Consider the following 22041-nt stretch of genomic DNA (forward strand, 5'->3'; position numbering starts at 1 on the left):
GCGAGCTGAACCCGCGCCCCTTCGCCTCCACCGGCCCCGCGCCTGACGCCGCGGCCTCCAGCGCCCGCGGCACTCCCCGCCTGCGACCCGCCCTGACGGGGCCGCGCCGCCCCGACAACACCGGCAGCGCCGGAAAACGCAGGGGAAGAGGCCGATCCCCCCCTCCGCCACGGGCGGGCCCCGAAGCCGCGCCGCGCCGCCCAGTTACTGCGGGGAGGACAAGCCGCCTCCGGGCCGGCGGCCTGTACCACCCCGATGGGGGTGAGGGGGTTGGACGGGGTGGTCCCTCAGCTCCCGGCGGCACCGTCTTGCGCTGCCCGGCTGCCCCGGTGACTGGAGGCAGCCGCTTGCCCGCACGGGGAGCTTTCAGCCCCGGCCCTTTCCGGAGCTCGCGGCCCGTCCCGGTCCCCGCTTCCTGGCCGGGTGGTTGCGCCCGGGCGAGGCCGGACTGGCAGGGGCAGGTGCCAGCTGAAGATGGCGTTTGCCGGGCAGCCGGCGCCCGGCGGCGACGGTTTCTACCAGGGCGGGGTGAGCGGGGGCTGGCGGCGGGCTGAGCCCGGGCGGCGAGGGCTGGCGGGGCGCGGCCGCGCCGAGCCTGGGCTCGGGGCCGCCACGGCGGCGGGGCAGCCTGGCTGAGGCGGGGGCGATGGCGCCTGGGGCGGGGCAGCCCCTTCCCTGCCTTCCCCCCCTCCCCGCGCACTGCCGGGGACCTGAGGCGCCCTCCAGGCCGTCCCGCCGGCGGTGAGGAGCGCCGGCCTCCGTCTCCCGCCGGCCCGCTGTGGCCCTGCTCGGCCGCGAGGCGTCCGGCAGAGTTGGGGGGCCGCGACTCTCGTCCCCGCGGCGCAGGCAGGGGTGGCTTCACGGGCTCTCTGAGGCGGGGGGACGCTTCGCCGGGGCGGGGACGGCGTCGGCTTTCCGGCCCGCGCGGGGAAGCGGTAAGAGCCGCGTTAGGTGGGGCTCTGCCCGGCTCTCCCTGCGGCCTGCCCGCAGCTCCTCCGCGGGAGGTGCTGCTGGAGCCGGCCCGCGGCGGCTCGGGGCTCCGCCTGCGGGAGAGGGGAGAAGAGAGCAGGCACATGCCCGGCAGGTGCTGCCGGTGAGCGAAAGTCACTTCTGCGGGTGTCGCTCCCTGAGTCGGCTCCCCACGCGGTCCCCCGAGCGAGGTCTTGCGTCCAATACCTTGTGTAAAGCTGGCTTCGCTTCAAGGGGCCGGGAGCAAGGTACACCTGATCAAACTCTGTCTGTCTCCAAACAAGGCATATTCTTGTCTCGGCAAAAGATGGGTATAGACTTGTTACACAGATTATTGGTTCAACTCAGTCAAACAGGATTAACTTCTCTCAATCCATGATTTTCAGTTAAGAATTTTATTTAAGAATGTCCATGCTTAATGCATATTCTTCCAAGTATTTTCCGTAGAGATCTGTCTTGCTCAACTTTTTTGAAGTGGAAAGAAACATCTGCAGTGCCTTAGTAGTCTTATCTTCAGTACCCCATTTTCTGCTAGTAGTAGACTAAAATTCAACCTTGATGAGAGACACCATACTGCATCTAGATCAGTGGGTTGTTCCTGTGCAAGGTTTTACACTGATCTGCTTAAGTTATAATAAATGAGTATATCAATACCAAGACTCGGGGTTTTTTTTTTTTTTAAGGAATTTCTTTTTTGGTTGGTTTGACTTTTTTTGCATGGTGTGTATATAAAAACACAAGTTGATTCTTAAGTACAAACACTGCGGTTTCTTAACAGTTAACTGAATCATCGTTTAAAATTAATTTTGTTCTTGATTTCTGAAGTATGGAGGAGCTCCAGGAGGACCAGCATTCCCTGGACAAGCTCAGGATCCTTTGTATGGTTATTTTGCTGCAGTAGCAGGGCAGGTAAACTTATAAAATGTTATTTATTTCTTGGATTTTTTTTTCTGGGGAATAATTTCTACATTAGCTTTTGGAAAGAGGAATGCCTAATATTTGCAGTGAGGAAAACCGGTGTTTCATTTAAAAAAAAAAAAACAAAACCCAGAATGGTTTTACTTAGCCTATCTGCTATGTATAGCTGTATAGCTATATACCATATAGCTATATACACACAGTAACTATACAGTTTGAGTAATGCTGTTAGTTTCTATATAGTGTGTGTGTATGTGTGTGTAAATGCATACATATATATACACACATGTATGCATGTATGCGCTATATTTCCTCTGTAAGTCTATACAAGGACTATATAGTTACATGAAAAGTTGTAACTGAATTGTGGCTCAGCTCTGGGCTGGGGAATGCTGGCAGTTTCAGGAGAGAGAAGCCAGAAACAATGGGAAGCATGGGCTGTGGAGATGGCCTGCCTAAGAGCAGGAAATGCTAATAAGAAAGAGATCATTACATGGACTTAATAGATTAACAAATGGAAAAGCAGTCTTGAATTGTGCCAATATCTGGGTTTGCTGGTGGGACAGAGTGATTATTCTTTTAGAGGAAAAGGCATTCACAACTTTTCGTTTAGGCCTTTCTTTTTTCCTCCCTGTCATTCTGCACTGCATTTTTAATTTCTTTCCTGTAATTTTGTGGCATATATTGTTTTTGTATGATTATGGATGTTACTAGAAATAAGTAGTTCTTGAACTATATAACAAAGTTTAGGAGCAAATAAGTTAGGTTTATTGAGCTGAAGCGCTGTCTTTGTTGGCCATATGTATAGCTGTTTATTGCACACTTCTAGGGTGTGTGCAAATCTAATACTCTGCTCCTGGATCTATTATCACAGGTAGACATAACCACAACATGAAAGTTTGAATTCAGCAATATTAGCTGATGTTTAAATTCCCAGTTTAAGACTGTAATTTGGGTTATTTTTGTTCTCTACATTATTCTTTTGAATTAATAATTCACCATACAGTCTATATATTACCTCTTTAACATTGCTTATGAAAATATGTAGCTGGTGTATTTTTGTAGTAAAGGAGAACACTGGAATGACCTTTATGTAGTGAGGCAGGCCTCTCTGGTAAGGTGGAGCGCAAGCTAAATTCTGCTGAACGTGCTGACAATTTGCCTGCCAGCTGAGATGCCTCTGCATCCAGGTGCCACCTGGCTGTGTGCCAGGAATCAGCAGTGGAGCCAGTAACTGACGCTGGAAAAATGAGTAAGCTCCTAGTGTAAAGAGAAAGGGAGGTAACAGCAAACAGGATGCAGTCCTGTGGAGAAGAGGCGGCAGGAGCTGGACCTTAGCAAAGCATAGACCATCCCCAGGCCTCTCAAGTGAGGCATGGTTACTGAAAAGTGGGGAACCAGTGAGCTAATGGGTATGATCAAGTTACCGCTTAAGAGTACTTAAGTTAGTACTCTTAAATACTTTATATTTGTAGAAATTATTCCTTATTGAAATAAACTGGGTAGCTTTTGAAATGTTATCCTTGGAATTGGAAGAGTCAGTTTCAGAGACCAGTGGCTGTGCAGAAGTAAAAATCCTGTAAGGAGACAGTGAACTGGAACAGATAAATTATCAGTTGCTTTTACAGCCATCCGTCTGTAAAAAGCCACGTCTCACAGTTTTCCATAAATACTTATTGTAGAATTAGTAAAGTTTTTGGCTATGGTTTGCTGCTCTCTCTGTTGTTTTTATGCCTATATAATATATATATATTATCTCTGAACTTTCTTTGAAGTAGTTTACAACAGAGATCTCATCTTAGATTTGAGGAATTAGTTTTCTTTGTTTATAGAAGAAAGTCCAAAGTATTGTTTCAAATCTTTATTAAATTAATTGAGTCTGTCTTTGTAGGAAGTAGTAATTTTCTTTTTTTAGTCTGTTCACAAAGCCCCTATGCCTTGTCTAGTTTAAATGCTTAAGTTGTACTTAAAGAAAAAAAAAATAGCCAAGCATCTTTTTGGTAATGTCACTCATGCTTACAAATCATGCTTTTCTGTCTTCCTGCCTATTTTAAATTATGTAGACCCTGCCTTTGTTTCAGAAGGCACAAGGGCTTTGAAGCGATTTGCTGCTTAATATGCATGGCTATTTCAAATATCTTTTTTTTTTTTTTTTTAATTTTCCTGTGAATGTAAACTTTTAAATACATCTGTATAGTTAGTCTGATGGAGTAGATTGGAAGCAGTTTTGGGTTTAGATGCCATTAATTTTACATAGAATCAAAATGTTGATTTTTTTTTTTCAGACCTTGTCAAATATCATTTAACATACTACCTATTTGTCCTATAAATAATTATACTTCATTTCTAAAAGTTACCTGGGTGTGCCATTCCCACCATGCTATTTAGTAGCATATCTCTGTTCCTAAAAAAAATGCTTACTGGATTTAAAAATATTAGGAAAATGCTGAGGCAAATAAATTTGCTTCAAATATAAAGCAACTCTCTTTTCCCTATTTAATGCTTTACAAAAGTTGCATCATTTTTTATATCTACAGATATAATATTCCATCCCTGAATGAGGTTAAATTAAACTCAAATTCTCTGTGAACCGAACTTCAGGTTGGGTGTGTGAGGAATGTGACCTAGAATTCCAGCTCCACTTTTGACAGCTCATTGTTTTCCATGAATTGGCAGTTGCTTTCTCTATTCAGCCCCGAGCAGGATGCATTGGAAGTGAGTCATTTTCCAAACCATGCAGATAGGTATTTTTGCTTTGCTTTCTGCTTTTGTTTGTTCTGCTAACAACTTACTGTTCCCCAAAAAACAGGTTTTTTAGATCTGGGTTCTAGGTTTCCTACTGTAGCAGTGAGATCATAAACGTATAATCTAAAGTGACTACAATACCCACTAAGTTAAAGGAAAGCTGTCCTTCTGTTCAAAATTTTGCACCTTGGTTTCTATGCAGTTTGCTCTCAAGTATATGCTACCAATATTTGATGTGGGTTTGTTTGGGGCTTTTTTAAAGTTAAGTTTAGAGCAAACCTGCCAATCCTGTTCATTTTTTAGTACATCACTAGATGGGAAAGCTAATGCATATTGCAAAAATCTCAACTAAAGAAACATCATTACAGATATGGGTTATAAAAGGCATTTTTTGTCATATAGCAGACAGGTAATCGGTTGTTTTTTGAAGGGGTGACTAATTTAATGGCACTGAAAAGGGAGTGGGTACTGGGAATAACCAGCTTGGGAGAGGGAATTAAAACAATAGCTGATACATCTTCTGTTATCAAAAGGATGGACAAATAGATGCTGATGAGCTACAGAGATGTCTCACCCAGTCAGGGATTGCAGGAGCGTATAAACGTAAGTTAATGATTTAAATAAACCAAAAACACCCCAACCCTAAAGCATACTAATTCTTATGCTATCTACTAGAAAATGCTCGACGTTGTGCCTTCTGCAGAGGTTTGGGTTTTTTATTTGCATGGTGGAAGGGCTTTCTTTCCATATGGTCTACTTTGAAAGGTAAATTCTCTGTATTCAGTTCTGTGCCCATAAGTCTTCCCTTCTCAGCCTCCTTAGTTCCCCAATGCTGAGCTGTGGAATTGGAGGAGTGTTTTGTTTTGTAATGGACAGCCAATTCTTAAAAAAGGTGTTTTGCTTTGTTTTTAAATTGAGCTTTGATATTGACAACAAAATTCTGTGGCAGGACTCCTCTGTTGGGATACCTACTGTTCAATTTACAATATCGAGCTTCTGTGAGTAAAACTGGCTTCCTCAAGTGGTGTCTATGGTAAAATATAAATGATCACTTTGACTGAAACCCGAAACCTTTATAGATTGAGATGAGCAAATTAATTTTAAATATAACTTGAATTGCTTCCAGATTGTCTGCTGTCAGTTTTTTTAACAAGTAATGATTAAAAGCTCTTATTTGGATCAAAATATGGTATGGCTGTATACAGTGGAAGCAGTTATATAAGATTTTATACATTATAATATATTATCAGTATATAATAAAAAGCAATTTAAAATGTTACATTTAGACAAAACTGAAAATCATTCTTTTAATATAACTTATTTTTCTTTTTTTAATTTAAATAGCTTTCAACTTAGAGACTTGCAGACTCATGATCTCAATGCTGGATGTATCCTTTACTATGAAATGTAAACATTTTTGCATTACGTAAGCAAAGATGAGAGGGTGCCCAAAATTTGGGAAATGCTTTGTAATTCCCATGCAGCTCTTACTTGGTGTAAGTATTATGATCATTATAATTGGGGAACTACAAAATTCCATTCTTATTCATTTTACTGGATGAAATAATAATTCTAATAAATGAGGCTCTCAGTGACTGGGCTTGGGGAAGAGTGGCTGGAAAGCTGCCCAGCAGAGAAGGACCTGGGGGTGTTGGTCGACAGCCGGCTGAACATGAGCCGGCAGTGTGCCCAGGCGGCCAAGAAGGCCAATGGCATCCTGGCCTGTATCAGAAATAGTGTGGCCAGCAGGAGTAGGGAAGTGATCGTGCCCCTGTACTCGGCACTGGTGAGACCGCACCTCAAATACTGTGTTCAGTTTTGGGCCCCTCACTACAAGAAGGACGTTGAGGTGCTGAAGCATGTCCAGAGAAGGGCAACGAGGCTGGTGAGGGGTCTGGAGAACAAGTCTTACGCGGAGCGGCTGAGGGAACTGGGGTTTAGCCTGCAGAAAAGGAGGCTGAGGGGAGACCTCATCGCTCTCTACAACTACCTGAAAGGAGGTTGTAGCGAGGTGGGTGTCGGTCTCTTCTCCAAAGTAACAAGCGATAGGACGAGAGGAAATGGCCTCAAGTTGCGGCAGGGGAGGTTTAGATTGGATGTAAGGAAAAATTTCTTTACTGAAAGAGTGGTTAAACATTGGAGCAGGCTGCCCAGGGAAGTGGTTGAGTCCCCATCCCTGGAAGTATTTAAAAGACGTGTAGATGAGGCGCTTAGGGACATGGTTTAGTGGACATGGTGGTGTTGGGTTGACGGTTGGACTTGATGATCTTAGAGGTCTTTTCCAACCTCAATGATTCTATGATTCTATGATCTTCTTACAACAAGTGGTATCCCTCTAAGCCTAGGGGACTGTTTCTCCATTGAATGTATGAGGAGTCAGGTCTGGCAGCCTAGAATAGTTTTGCGCAAATCGCTTGTTGTGCTTTTGAAATTGGACAACATTGTAGATGTCCTTCCTAATGAATTAAGCATTTGTACTGCACAGCCTGAGTACAGTCTTAAATCTCCCTAAATCCTGTTACTTGAATGAATCCGGTTCGAGTATCTAATGAGATAGTATATGGCATTCAGCAGTAGGACCTATGGAAGACTTAGGTATACTGTGCAAGGTTGGAATCTTTGGAGTTTTTTAGTCAAAACTTAAATTGTCACATTCAAATGTTTTGCTGTTTAAAAAGAAAAAAAGCAGAAATGAAACCAAAAGGGCTGTTAGCTCACCTTGAACAAACTGCTTAGAATGCGAGAGAACTGATACTATTCTAACTTAAAGTAATTTTTCATTAGGTATCTATTTTTATTTTGGATATTTATTTTATTGGTAACGATTACACTGCAGCAGGTAAGAGAGAAGTGTGTGAACTAAGTGAAATTCACAAAGAACAAATAGTTTTATCAGGTTTCACTGAGAAGAAGTGGGGAGAGCAAGTTCTCTGACCTCTGGTTTTGGTCGGTAGTGTTATCTCTGTGCTATGGGATGCTGTAGTTAGTTTTCTACCAGAAAAATTAATAATAGTAAAATATTGTTAATATTGACCTTCAAGAAAGAGGTTTTTAACTACAGGTGATACAAATTTCCATGGAAGAGAGGGCTTTTTTTAAATTTTTTAAGTTAAGAAACATTTTTCTTAACTTTGGAATCAGAGGGATATGTCTGGCACACTGGGATTTAATGAGTTTAAAGAACTCTGGGCTGTGGTCAATGGCTGGAAGCAACACTTCTTAAGTTTTGACAACGATAGAAGTGGTACAGTGGATCGTCAAGAACTGGAGAAAGCCTTGGTGAATATGGGTAAGTTGTGAAATGTTCTCGCTTCTGACACTGACTTACAGCATTTCCCAGTACCGGTTATCATCCCGTAGTAACTGACACATGATATTTACAATTAAAAATGTGTTGGATTCTGTTAACTTACCCATCTTTTCAATATAGACTCTTTATTTTCAAATAGGATTTAGACTGAGCCCACAGGCAGTGACTGCAATCACAAGGCGATACAGCACTCGTGGAAAGATTACATTTGATGATTACATTGCCTGCTGTGTGAAACTCAGAGCTCTCACTGGTATGCTAGATTATAGCCATGTTACTGTCATCCCCATAATATATTTCTATTTAATAAAATCTGATTGCTCAGTTGTCTCAAGTTCAACTTTAACTTTTATGTAACACAAAATAGGTTTCTTTCAATAGAGTTTACAGGCAGAACTGGAACAATTATAGATTATGATTTTTTTAAAATCCTCATTGAAAAATGGACTTAAAATTAATGCAGGGTTTATTCCAGAGACTAGAAGAGTTATGTTCCCAAAATTGGTAAACTGTATTTCTCAACAGAACATAAAGGGTTGTATATGATAAATATGAAAATGAAGAAAGGGAAATTAAGTCTTGGAATGAATTGAAGTGTTCTTCATGAGTTCTCATTCACGTGACTTGGGGAATTTAATGAAAGTACAGTGCATTTTTAAAAAAATTGATTAACTGTCATTCTTCTTACCTGGTTTCTGTTTTGTTTTCTTAATGCATTTTTGCAGAATGTTTTAGAAGAAGGGATACATCTCAGCAGGGTTTTGTGAACTTCCAGTATGATGATGTAAGTGAACTTTAAGGAATCAGTTAAAGTTACAGAGTGAAACTGAAGAAAAACTTAAAACTGAAGACTAACAGTAATGATCTGAGTTTGTGCCTGTCTTCCCTACGCTTATGGTGTTACCTGAGAGCACAAAGGTTCTGGGTTGTGTTGAGTATTGTCTCAAAAAGTTTTCACATATTCTATAGAGTTCTATAAAAAGTTGTGCATTTTTGTCTGGATTTCTTACCAGCGTGGTTCAAGAAGATCTAAGAAGCTACGTCACTTTCTGTGACTTTTTTTTCTTCCTTTGTTTTGAAGTTTGGTAGCCATTTTTCCCGGGAAGGGTTGGGGGTGGTGCAGTGGGGATGGACACAAATCACACTCAGTCAGGCTTGTAGGTCTTGGCTTCCTGGCCGCATCTGTGCAGGAAAAGGAGAATACTAGATTCAAGTATTCCTGGGTTTTTTGTTGTTACTATTAAGGAGATGCTTTGTTTTAATTAACTATTAGTTAATTTTCATATTTAGGTTTAAAGCTTTGGTGTTCGTGGACTGAATTTGTTTACAGAAAAGGGTAGTGACAATGAGTATTTTAGGACAAAAAGTGAAAACTTGTTCTCTACCATGCATCTAATAAGTGGTTATTCTTTTTTCAGTTCATACAGTGTGTTATGAGCGTCTAAATCAAAAGGAAGCAAGCCGTGGATGACCACGATTAACATTCCAGTTTGTGTTTTGCTTTGCCAAATCTTCCAATGATGGTGTATCTCAGTATTGGAAATGGCATATTTTATGAAGGTATCGCTTTACACACTTGCATTTTTTTAGTTTTGACAATGACTATAAACTACTCATGTACTGTCGTCTTTAACTTTCAACCTGTGACTATTAAAGATGTTTTTATTTTCATAAACTTGCAATTCACTATGTATAACTCAAATTATGCAGATAGTAAGTTTTTCTGTAGTGTGTTTACTTTTTTCCTGTGATTCACTAAAACCAGTTCCTGGAGTGCAACTTACTTTTTTCTGTCTTAAACAGTATCATGTGTATGAGATAAGATGATACATATTCTTTTGTCTTTGACAGCATAAGACACATATACAAACTGAAAGAGCTTTTGGAATGATCATTTTATGCTGGTCTGTTAGAACATCAGTAAGTTTAAGTGGCTTATTTTGACAGCTAGCTGTTTTGAAGATGAAGTCTGTGACACCATGCACTGAGTGTAACACTACCTGTTAGAACTTCAGGGATGCGATAAAACATAGCAGAGAACTCTTCTAGCAGTGTGCTCTTGTATAGGGGGCTTTTGTTCCGGTAAGATTCTTGCTCTGTTGTGACACTATATAAAACTTTTAAACATACAAAAACTACACTGTGTCAGTTTATACATTAACTTCCCCTTTAACAATGAACTTCTAAGCTGCCAGACTTCAGTTACATGTAAATTAGGGTTTCTATCTCCTCCACTTCAAACCCTACAAGTAGCCTTTCCTGCCTCTATATGCCAACTAACATACAAGGGCCAAACCCCACTTCGAAAAATTCTTGCCAGGTTACTGTTTCAGATCACGGCAGTAATTACCAATGCTGTAGAATTTACATGAAAGCAGATACAGAAAGGCTAGCCTTTTTTGCCTGAGATTTTTTTTCAGGGAAAAAAAAGGTTGGTTTTTTGTTTGGTGGAGGTTTTTGGTTGATTTTTTTTTTTGAGGGGAGGATTGACATTGTATGGGAAGAGGGGGCAGCATTAACTGTATGGAGGTAGTTCAAACTTTTTTCCAATGAAATAAGTGAATGAAACTTCCATTAATTTTGGTGCACACCACAGTGCAAAGAATGCCAGAAGAATGTTAAAAGGGGTATATTTCTTATATTAGTGGTTTAGAGCACTTTTGGGGAGGAGCCTTTGCACTAAGGCATGGAAGCAAAACTATACGTGCGTGTGTATATATAGATACACAAGTACATGTCACTAGACAAACAACAGAAATAATCCTTGGAGCAGAAATCTTGCTTGAAGATACTTTTTATACCCTAGCTTGCTAAGAATACTGTAAAATCTAGGTCTCTAGTTTCCGGGCTATAAGTTCAAAGCTGGCTGGTCTCACCTAAAGAAGCAAGTCGTACTACTTAAATTCAGAATCTTTTGGATATTGCTTCTAGTTTAATTTCAGAAGCTAGTTCTCTTTCTGCCTGTTGTGGTTTAACCTCAGTTGGCAACTGAGTACCACACAGCTGCTCGCTCACTCCTTTCCCCCCCCCCCCCCAGCCCCAGTGGGATGGGGGAGAGAATTGGAAGAGCAGAAGTGAGAAAAACTCATGGGTTGAGATAAAAACAGTTTAATAATTGAAATAAAATAATACTAACAGTAATAAGATAATAATAATACACAAAGCAAGTGATGCACGATGCAATTGCTCACCACCCACTGACCGATGCCCAGCCAGTCCCCGAGCAGCAGCCCCCCCGGCCAGCTTTCCCCAGTTTATGTACTGAGCATGACGCCACATGGTATGGAATGTTTTTTGGCCAGTTTGGCTGTGCCCCCTCCCAGCTTCTTGTGCACCTCCAGCCTTCTCAGTTGGTAGAACATGGGAAGCTGAAAAGTCCTTGACTAGTGTAAGCATTACCTAGCAACAACTAAAACATCAGTGTGTTATCAACATTGTTCTCCTCCTAAATCCAAAACACAGCACTGTACCAGCTACTAGGAAGGAAATTAACTCTATCCCTGCTGAAACCAGGACACTGCCCTCAAAAATCAATTTTAAAGGCATAGACATGATTATGCTTCCACATTTTGATAATTGTACGCTGTCTTGTTGCACATAAAGTTGGGAAACAGACATGGAATGCTACAGAAAGCATTTCTAACACGACCCAAGTCCATAAAGATTTGTCTGACTGAAGTGGCCAACATCAGTTCTGCTGTAGTTCAAAACTTCAACAGCTGATGAAGGTAGTAAACTGAGTATGAAGCAAAGGCTGTTCTTCCTCTAGGGTTTTGATTAGACTATTTTGCATAAATACAATGTTCATCCTTATACTCTTAATTTGACCCCAAAAAGGATGAGACATCTTTACCAAAATGCACATTGCCCACATTTCTCTCATACTTTTGTTAATTGTGTTTCTGGTCTTGTACCGGGTTTGGCCGAGATGGAATTAATTCTCTTTATAGCAGCCCGTAGGGTGCTGTGGTTTAGATTTGTGACTAAAACAGCATTGATAACACACCAGTGTTTTAGCTGTTGCTGAGCAGTGCTTGCACTGCATCAAGATTTTCTGTGTTTCTCACTCTGCGACCCCAGTGAGTAGGCTGAGGGTGGGCACGAGGCTGGGAGGGAACGCAGCGGGGACAGCTGACCCGAATGGACCAAAGGGATATTCCATGCCATGTAACGTCATGCTCAGCAGTAAACCTTGGGCGGGGGTGGATAAGTCTCTCCAAAGTAGCTGTTGCCTGGGGACTGGCTGGGCATTGGTCTGCTGGTGGGAGGTGGTGAGTGATTGCCTTTGTGTGGCTTCCCCCCCCCCCCCCCCCCCTTTTTTTTTCCGTCACTTACTAAGCTGTTTTACCTTGATCTGCAATTCTTTTTTGCTTTTGCTGTTCCAATTCTCCACCCACCACAAGCCTGAAACTACTAATGAAAGAAAACATCAGGCAATATTCTTGCAGATAAGTGTAACTTACTAAATGATTTGAGGCCCCCCAGAAGTTCCACACTCCTATACAGGTATGAAGTTATGCAATAAATCATGAGAATTATTGATGAAATAATATGTGGAGGTAAAATTGTGCCTACAAATAAAAGCTTGGCTTCAGAAATGTGTTCAGCTTATTTTGCGTACTCGGGGTTTTTTGGGGGGGGGGGGGTTGCCTTTTTTTTTTTTTAATGAGAGGCATAAGAGGTGTCTGGAGCAATGAAAGAAGAGGACCAATAGCAAACACGCTAAGTCTTTCTCAGTTTATTTCCCCAGGCTGAATTACTATTCTGGGACCAGCCAGCTACTGGGCAGTGAAATGCTGCAAGAACAACAGTGTGAACCAATGGGGTTTTCTTCAGGGATCTTCTCATCAGAGAAAACTGGAAAACAAATTGCTCCAAAACCAGGAACAAATTCTAGGTTACCCAGGAAAGAATTGCTTTTTGTTCTCCATAAGCATTTCAAAAATCAGTGGTATTCACAGGGTCTGATAGGATAAATCATGGTTCATGTTCAGACATAAACTAAGATAATAAATACTGTTGCTAAGGAGTGACTACAGAATTTGCTGTCATCTAGCTAAAAAAAAGCCACCTGAAACCTATGTGAAAATTGCTTCCCCATTAAGAGTAGATTCAGTGGACAATTTGAACATGCAAGTTACCTGCTTGAGAGAAACAGTTATCTATAATTCAGAATTAAGGGTGTCTCTTTCCTAAAACACATACTGGGAAGGATGCTTGTGAGATACTAAGTGGGTGATTGGTCTTGACCTTTGTGCAAACAATTGGGCATAGTTTAGAATGTAGATCATTTTTCTAGGTTGCCCTCAGACATGCAAACCTAAGGAACGGTAATAGATTTGCCTTGAGAACAGTAGGACCCTAAGACAAAGACTGGGAAGCTCACAGGATCATTTGCAACCCTGGAATTTGAAAAATAACATCCGTATTCTATTAAAAATAGCATCTGTATTCTATTATTAGCCATTAGCCTTTTTTTCCCCATGCATGCAGCAGCTTTTTTTTACGGAGACCTATAAAACAGGAAGTGCTAAATATCAGGACTTACGAGAACAAAATACACACAACAGTCTGTCATTGAAAGTCACTTTACTGATGTTACAATATGTTAGTAACATTGAAAACCACAGGCATTTGTATTAAATACTCTCATAGAAGTGGGTACTGTAATGCTGTTAATAAAAGTGAGCAGGAATTTAGAACCCCAAATTACAATGATTTGATTTTATAAAAAGCAACATTTTGTTTAGCTACATGAAAGCCAGATTCATTCACTTCAACAGCCCAATGCCTGTAATGTTTATGACAAAAATACCACACTCAAAGCTAGAAGTTGTAAATTGCAATGCTTCATTTTGGTGTTTGTCAAAATCTTATGTTTCTATTACATCAGGTATGATCTTTAAAGGATTTTAACTAGCAAAGACAACAATATGGTGTAGATTGGTTGTTTTTGCTAATACTAGCCCAGCCCCAGTGGTGAAACATGATTCTCCTTGCCTCTCTAAATGTTTTACCAATAGGGGCTAGTATGAGTGTAAAATAGATAGCTTTTTTTTTTACAGCAATGCCCAAGATAAACATAAGCACAAAATGAAGCTGCCAGAGCCAATTGATATATACCGCCCCAAAAGCTTTGCTGAAAGAACTGGTCATACTGTAACTAGTGTTTTCTCCAGCGGATTAAAAATTATGTAACGCTTTGCTATTCTGAAAAAAATATTTTGCATTTATGCAACAATAAAAATAAGTACTGTATTCTATATAAAACACTACCTATTGTAATATATCTTTACCCTTAAGAAAAGAAAAATCAGGTTATATATTCACAGTTTGAATATGTTCTGGACTGTTTCCAAGCATAAAATATGCAGTCTCTACACAGGCAGTGAGCAGGAGTCCTTGTACCAATAATCAAAATAAATCAGCATTTACTGTTATACAGAGCCTTGCAATATTGCATGATTAGCTGCTAGCACCACTATACTTACAAGGTCAGTCAGGCCTATATACAGAATTTCTAATGTGGTTGTAAAAATAGACTCTCCATGCTAAAGTTAGAATATAGAAGGTCTTAAGGCCTCATGTTAAGATTTTTTTTTTAACTGAAACTTTATTTTTTTTATTCAGAGGAGTACAGAAACAGAAAAAAAATAGCTTGTTGCTTTGACATTTTATGCTCTAGTAATTAAAAATAGTGTAAGACACCTATACTTCTCCCTTAAAGAACGTGTTTCTGTTTAACTGCTCTGCGCTTACTTTCCCCGATCTTCCTCATCTCATTCTGAGTTATATTGCAATTACGGCCTGCCTGCGTAGCAGAGGTTGTTAAACAGTTTAAAGCTGGCGTAGCTAAAGTGATTTTGAAACTGGTGTAGATTGGATTTTAGAGAACTAAAACCATCAGACCCGGCCAGGGAGCCGATTTTGAAGTCCGGTACAAAGTTTCTCAACCAACGCCATTTCTGTGTTCTGAACTTATTTTTACTGCTTGTTTTAGTTACTTGGCTGCAATAACGTATTTATATTGACTGTTGCAGTGCTTCTCTAAATAGTTGCAGAAAACTTGTGGAACAACAAGACACCACCTTCTGGGTGTACGAGCTACTGTTTCCAAAGCTTTAGTCTACATCAGCATCCATACTTGAGGCACCAGATATGTTTTTCGTAAGCTGACTTGGAAAATACTCGGGTCAAAGGTGTTTTTTAGTGTAGATGATAGGAGGTATTACTTAAGTTCCCGTTGAAATCACACTTGAGAGTCCTATCTGTATTGCAACTATGTCTACAGACTCAGTTTCACTGTTCCCTTTTTTCCTGCTCTATTAGGATAATAGTTATGTGCACGCAGGAACGTTACCCCACCATGCAGTCATGGGATGACAATCTGTACGTGTGCAGTTTACTCATATTTGTCTTCAGGAAATCTGATCAAAGTCAAATCCCTCATATTTGTCTTCAGGAAATCTGATCAAAGTCAAATCCCATATTGCTGATGTCTCATATGGTTTGGAAGCCATGCAAATAGTGGGTCATCAGCTCAGCAGTCTGATGGATCATCCATTCTGGACAAAAACATGGCTTCAGAGGAGACCAGAATGCTCAAGCTCTTTAAAAATTAGGTAAAAAACCTCACACTCTGGTTGGTAACAATGGCCCAAACAGTCTGCTAATGATACAGATATACTTAAGTAACTTAGAGAAAGACATGGATGATCTTCAGACTTGGAGCAAGAGAAACAGGACACAGCACAACTTCTAGGTTCACGGACTCGGTGATTAAAGAGGCTTAGCCTTCAACAATGCTAGAGGGTGAGAAAGACGCAGGATGGCTGAGTCGTCAAATGGTTTTACCAGTGCAAATTGCACACGAGACATGGGGCACCATTGCCTACACTCTAGCAAGAGCAAAAGATGCATTAACAGCACTGGAAAAACCTTATCCAGGACATTGTGTGGAAAGGCACCTTAGCAGCTTTTCGATCTTAGCCAACCAACACAAGAGGCTATTAGTGGATGTAATTATCATTCATGGAAATGCTTTTCAGTAGGGGCAGAAAGGGGACGGAAGAGAAGAGAACAGGAGCTTGCTGAGTTTTACACTGGAGTTTGGCAAGTTTGCTTATAACAGCTAGGTATGGGATTCGATGACAGAGCAAGTCCTAAGAGCTAAGCTGTTATCCCACAGGATTACGGAGTCTCATCATTGTTTCATGTTACATCCTATCCTATTCATTAAGCAATGAAAGAACTGCAAATTTGGTCAGAATTTGTAGTATGTGCATGCCTGTAATAGTGTATGTTCCTGTTCTTAGCCCTGGTTTTGAACACAGTTGTCACACTGGTGTTGACAAGACCACTCAGTTCATTTAAAACCGGCAACAGGGATACAGGTAAGAGGACTTCAGTACACTGGCTAGTGACACAACTTCTTTCTGATTTTAATTCAGGCTATAACCGAAAGGTCCATTTGTTCATTAGCACAACCAAAATTATCTAATGAGTACATCAGCTTAGCAGGTTCAATAGCTCATAAATCAGGAACAAAACTCTTAAGTCATTTGGAAGCGGCTATCTTCAAAGGCAAGTCACACTCCAAATCAGATAACTGGCAAGTAGTGACTTAAGTTCACAACTTACGCAGAGAGAGGCTGCATAAAATGAACAACCTCTTTAAAACTACTTATTTAAATACAACAAAATTTTATGTAAATTGTCAATCGATCACAACCATTTCTGGTAAACTGCCTGAGTATATTCACCAAAAATCTGTAGTATGGCTTACTGAAGTTCTTATGTCAACAAATTCAGAATTAGCAGGTAAATTTTTACTTGTTAAACTGTGGAATCATTGTGCAGCAGTATTATTTGGATACGTTCTCTATCTTCCAGTTAGTCATATTAATTTTATTTTAAATTATACAAGAGTCTTCTCCCACATGTTGAAATACATAACCCCCATCCTGCAGGTCCTATGCTCATACGGACAATTACTTGTAATGTATTCAGAAGAGCTGATAACCTCCCCGCTTCAACAGGCATCTACAGCATAGCTGGCAATAACTAGTTCATTTATTAAAATAAAATTAAAAACAAAATAAAAGCATGAGTCTCAATGAGTCAAAATGACTGAGCTATCCCATTGACAATACAAGTACTCTATTTTAGACTGGATGAGGTATTATGTGGCAATTTATATTGCTATTGCCAGTGTAACTAAATACAGTTGATAAAAATATTTGCAATCTTCATGGTTATTAATCTGGCAGCCTTCCAACACACTACATTTTAGAAGTAGGAAACCACAGAATGTAAGCAAACAACTTCTCTCTTGGACCTCCACTGGCTTTGGAGGCTCACACAGCCCTACTAGTTCAGGTTTCGTGTAATGACAAGGTCTCCAAGTTACCAACCTGACGCAAAATCCTCTGCAGAAGAATTGTGCAAAAACCCAAGTCCTGTGATGTTCCCACTCTAGACCATCAAAGCGAAAGTCAGTATTTATTTACATTAAACTTAGTGCTCATAACTAGACTTCTAGTCACTACGTATCTCCAAATGTGAAACTGACTGTTAAAAGTTACACTACACACATAACTGTATCATCATATGCTACAGATGAATTATACCAAAACGAGAGAAGTTGAAAGTACATACTACATTGAAAATACAGTCAGGAGAGCCATTCGTTTGCAAAACAAGAAGCTATGAACATTACACAAAGAGCCAGTATGTTACATCCAGTTCAGTCTGCCAAATCTTGCTGCTTCTTGGTAAGGCAAAATGGAAAGGAAGAGTAAACAGTGGTAAACATAAAATATGCACATAACTCTAACAGGATTATTCAAAATTACATGCCAGTTTGTATCCAAACAAAATACCATGAAAGGCACATGATGAACAGTCCAGTTACTAAAGACAGGATACTAGTATGTGAGGGAAAAACAGCTTCCAGGCGACAGAGTAACACAGAGGCTACCGGGTTAGCATAATGTCCTAATGTGGGTGAACTCCTTGAGGGTCCTGCTCAAAGTCCAGTGAAATCAATAAAAGGCCTATTGATTTCAAGTGATTATGGCTCAGGCCCTAATTTCACGAGCTATAGGCTACCAACTATCTTTAATCCAGTTACCTACACTCAACGTAAATCTTTGCAAAAAATATTCTTCAGTGCTGACGGATATTTACTCTTCACAAAAGTGCAGAATCTTTTCCTAAAGCAATTACAAGTGACTGACTCCTTCCAGATGGTCTGTCTGCATCCACTTGTACTCACTCGTATTTTCTTTCTCCAAAATACTTACCAGAACCTGTCGACTGTGAAGGAAGATCATTGGAACTCCAAGGCCAATATTTTGTCATAATCCAACACGCAGCCTAATCATAAAATATAGTGTTTCTAAAAATCTTACATACTTTACAGTTGCTGACATCTTTAAACATTTCTTAATTTAATCTTACATATATTTGACTTTATCGAGAGACTTAAAAGTTAAAAAAATATATTAAAAGGCTGCAAGTGTTGGGTTCACTTATTAAAGGAAATACATGAAAGAGGTAGAAGATTCAGAAACACCATAGATGTTCCCATCATAATAATATCTAATTGATCATACGGCTGTTGGGCAAGGTATTCAACCGCACCGCACGGAATCGGGTGTTTTATTCTGCAACGGTACTACCTGAAGCTAAGAATTAGTCAATTTTGGAAAGCTGGAGAATTATAAACTGATTTAATATGGCCCAGTTTCTTACTGACTGAAAATTCCCAATCAAAAGACATTTGGTTTACAACAACCTTTAGAAGTCTCAGGTGTTAGAAATGTAACCATCCACTTATACACAGGATTAACATCTCCATGGTAAAGGGTTTGTTCCCCCCCTCCCCCCCCTTGTTTTTTTAGGCTAACCTCACTTGTACTCAGTTTAATGCCCCCAAAAATTGTCAAGGGGACTTCAGGGGCAGCAAGCATAGCGTTCAAGCGCATGGTAAAGGCGATTCCAGTAACAAATAAAAATTAAAAGACAGCAATGCAACTGGCCACTTGCCCAGCACTGTTATTATCTAGTGCAGTGAAATCGTTATGCTTCTCATAAGCTACGCCTTGCCATCTAAAACCGTGTCTGAAATGCTCTATCAAAAATACACAGCAACCCTCACCAGAAGGACTTCACATCACCACATCCTGAACTGACTACTTAGAAGTATTCCCAAATGTCCAGGAAGTTTGGACTGCACATTACTTAAAGACTCTGCCTCTGTTGTCTGCCGAATCATTCTTTATTACATCTGTGAGAGGATACACCGGTCATCTCACTGAACAACGCATTTTAGCTGGTTCCTCTTACGATGATGTAAGACAAAGTGCTCCTGTACTGGTTTCTGCAGTCTACCATACAATTGAGATTGTCAAGACAATATAAGATACTGAAAAGATAGTATAGATTTTGGTCAAACACCAGTTTCTGAGAGACACGGTTTTACAGTACTGTACTTTCTGTATTTCCAAAGTTGTCTGCTCGTAATATTAGAAAATCTGAAGTGTGATGATGTTAGTCATGACTGTTTCTTTAGGCATTTGGCAAAATACACTTATGTATAACAGCTATTTTTGACATTATCAAATGTTTACATATATACAATCTGTATACTGAGATTATAAACACGTAAGGTAAAAAAAAAGATATAATCCTTGCTTGTTTGACATTTGTGTCAAATAGTTGCCTTTCAAAGCTTGAAATCCTGTCACAAAAAAATCCTATATTTCTTATTCCTGCATGCTAATTTCTACTACAGTATGTTGTTTATCCCTTACATGTGGAAAGTAAAGAACACAAGGTTCATGCATACAGCGTACAAGTTTACATCGGCTGGGCTCTCCAGGAGGCGCATTCCTAGTTCCACTCTGGTCTGACTCAGGACTGCATTAAACCAGAGAAAAAACTCTCTTACGCGGGACTGGCAAACAGACTGCAGTTGGGATTCTAGGTAAGTGTATCTGTCATCATGCGGAATAGCCTTGTCACGTCCGGGCTAATTATCCCCTGTTAATTGTTATGATTTTGGTTGTTCATCAAATCCGTAAAATACTAGTCAACAAAAAAGAAAGAAAGAAAAGACTGCTTTTTTGCCTTCCAGATGAGAGGAGGTTCTCACTGTGATCACGGGCATCTCTGTTGATCTTTTGAATTGTCTGAAGAGCAGATGAATGTGCAAGAACTCAGTGACGCTGAGTTTCTATAAAATTCGAAGTAAACAGTTCTGATGTCACCCCAGGAAAACAGTGCAGCTAAATGGACGTCTCCCATAGCTGAAGAGGGGGAAAAGGAACACAAGAGACACGCTGAACACCAAGATAAAACAGGCTGTTATCCAAACAGTGTGAGGAGCTTGTTTGAGGAACTGCATCTACATCACTTGGGTCACCAAGGCTACGCTCTCGGTCTCCTCCCAGCCTCTGGTGGGTTCAGACCACAAAGTCAGCAGTCTCAAGCATTTCAGCATGACTTGCAGTCGGCATAGTAAATATCCACGGCTGGGAGTGCAGAGAGTATGAAGGAAGAATGTCAGTGTAGCATCAACTTTGTGTTAAACAGCTTTTACCTTACAGTTACGCTAACTAATATTTGTGTAATTTCCCCCTCTCTTCTGCCTAACTCTGCTCAGGGCAGCACAAATTTCTGCTGTGGGTTTGAGCTGGTGCCGAGGCAGCTCCAGGGTTGAGAAACATCAGCGCAGCCCTTCCTCCAAGCTGCCCGGGAGACCCTGTGCTGCCCCTCACACAACTTTCTGCCCCGAGCAGGACGTGGGTGTAGCAGCATGCAGGTCAGCAGCACTCCACTCCACTCCTTTTTTTCTTGGAAAGAAGAAAGGACAGAGAGCAGAGATGGGAATCTCATCTGCATCAGGAACAAGAACTAAAGCTATTACAAGTGAAACTCCTAAAGTAAATGTCAGAGGTTTTTTGCTTATTCAAATATCTGCTATGTCTGAATTGACACAAAGGAAGCAACGGCTAGCGTTGCCTTTCGGCAGCAGCTGGAAATCTCTCCCTGTGGAGCAGCATCACCATCCACAGAACGTTCCAGCTGTTCCTGCCCACCCTGGGGGGTCAGGGTGGGCTCAGGGTATGTGGCAGCAAAGTTACTCCAGGTCTGCAAGGGCTTGATACAAGCCCTCCACATCCTCCTTAACTGCAGTGTAGTTACCTTCCCATAAATCATAGAATCATAGGATCATAGAATCATTAAGGTTGGAAAAGACCCCTAAGATCATCGAGTCCAACCATCAACCCAATACCACCATGCCCACTAAACCATGTCCCTAAGCGCCTCATCTACACGTCTTTTAAATACCTCCAGGGATGGGGACTCAACCACTTCCCTGGGCAGCCTGTCCCAATGTTTAACCACTCTTTCAGTAAAGAAGTTTTTCCTCACATCCAAGCTAAACCTCCCCTGGCACAACTTGAGGCCATTTCCTCTCATCTTACCGCTTGTTACTTGGGAGAAGAGACCGACACCCACCTCGCTACAACCTCCTTTCAGGTAGTTGTAGAGAGCGATGAGGTCTCCCCTCAGCCTCCTTTTCTGCAGGCTAAACAACCCCAGTTCCCTCAGCCGCTCCTCATCAGACTTGTTCTCCAGACCCCTCACCAGCCTCGTTGCCCTTCTCTGGACACGCTCCAGCACCTCAACGTCCTTCTTGTAGTGAGGGGCCCAAAACTGAACACAGTATTCGAGGTGCGGCCTCACCAGTGCCAAGTACAGAGGCACGATCACTTCCCTAAAAAAAAGCTGGAAAGCAGCTATCCCCCAGCCCGAATGAGAGTTGCTGGCTGCATCAGCCCCCTGGAACGGGTAAGGGAGGAGAGCCAGACGCGCCGCCTGCTCCAGGGCTGCATGCCCTCTGCAGTCCCAAGGCTGCCCCAGGCACGATCCCAGCTTAAAGTAAGACAACTAGTGAAATCTGGGTTTCAGGGCAGGTTTAAGAGCAACCTGAGCGGATATCTGTAAACACAGACACCAAGGCTGCCCTAATAGCTGCCAGAGGCTCAGCCTTCAGCAGCTTCTGGAATTAAGGGTACGAAGGAAATGCC

General features: G+C 41.3%; 2 protein-coding genes across 9 annotated transcripts in view; one reads left to right on the plus strand and one right to left on the minus strand.

The window, feature by feature from the left end:
- Positions 1-406: 406 nt before the first annotated feature.
- Positions 407-10077, plus strand: SRI (sorcin). Of its 3 annotated transcripts, XM_076331567.1 has the most exons (8): positions 408-528; positions 1795-1878; positions 5166-5235; positions 5977-6020; positions 7774-7921; positions 8082-8195; positions 8668-8726; positions 9361-10077. In XM_076331567.1, exons 1-8 carry the CDS (start codon positions 475-477, stop codon positions 9385-9387), a joined length of 600 nt encoding a protein of 199 aa, XP_076187682.1. In that variant the 5' UTR covers positions 408-474; the 3' UTR covers positions 9388-10077. The 3 variants fall into 3 exon arrangements, with proteins under 3 accessions (XP_076187684.1, XP_076187682.1, XP_076187685.1); XM_076331569.1 differs by lacking the exon at positions 1795-1878 and having other exon boundaries at positions 407-528; XM_076331570.1 differs by lacking the exons at positions 408-528; positions 1795-1878 and adding an exon at positions 4421-4602.
- Positions 10078-13514: 3437 nt separating this feature from the next.
- The window catches only part of ADAM22 (ADAM metallopeptidase domain 22), a 71685-nt gene continuing 63158 nt past the window's right edge, over positions 13515-22041 (minus strand). For all 6 annotated transcript variants that reach the window (XM_076331571.1, XM_076331577.1, XM_076331573.1 and 3 more), the window contains one exon: positions 13515-20253. In XM_076331571.1, coding sequence (XP_076187686.1) covers positions 20233-20253 — 21 coding nt within the window. In that variant the 3' untranslated portion in view covers positions 13515-20232. The remainder of the gene's footprint in view (positions 20254-22041) is intronic.

This window comes from Aptenodytes patagonicus, chromosome 2, assembly GCF_965638725.1.
Source record: "Aptenodytes patagonicus chromosome 2, bAptPat1.pri.cur, whole genome shotgun sequence".
Classification (NCBI taxonomy): domain Eukaryota; kingdom Metazoa; phylum Chordata; class Aves; order Sphenisciformes; family Spheniscidae; genus Aptenodytes; species Aptenodytes patagonicus.

What these genes read in the sequence shown, in the direction of transcription:
- SRI (XM_076331567.1), top strand. Translation starts at nt 475, where the DNA reads ATGGCGTTTGCCGGGCAGCCGGCGCCCGGCGGCGACGGTTTCTACCAG. An exon ending in TCATGATCTCAATGCTGGAT is followed by an intron (nt 6,021 to 7,773) that starts GTATCCTTTACT and finishes CTTTGGAATCAG; the next exon opens with AGGGATATGTCTGGCACACT. An exon ending in GAAAGCCTTGGTGAATATGG is followed by an intron (nt 7,922 to 8,081) that starts GTAAGTTGTGAA and finishes ATTTTCAAATAG; the next exon opens with GATTTAGACTGAGCCCACAG.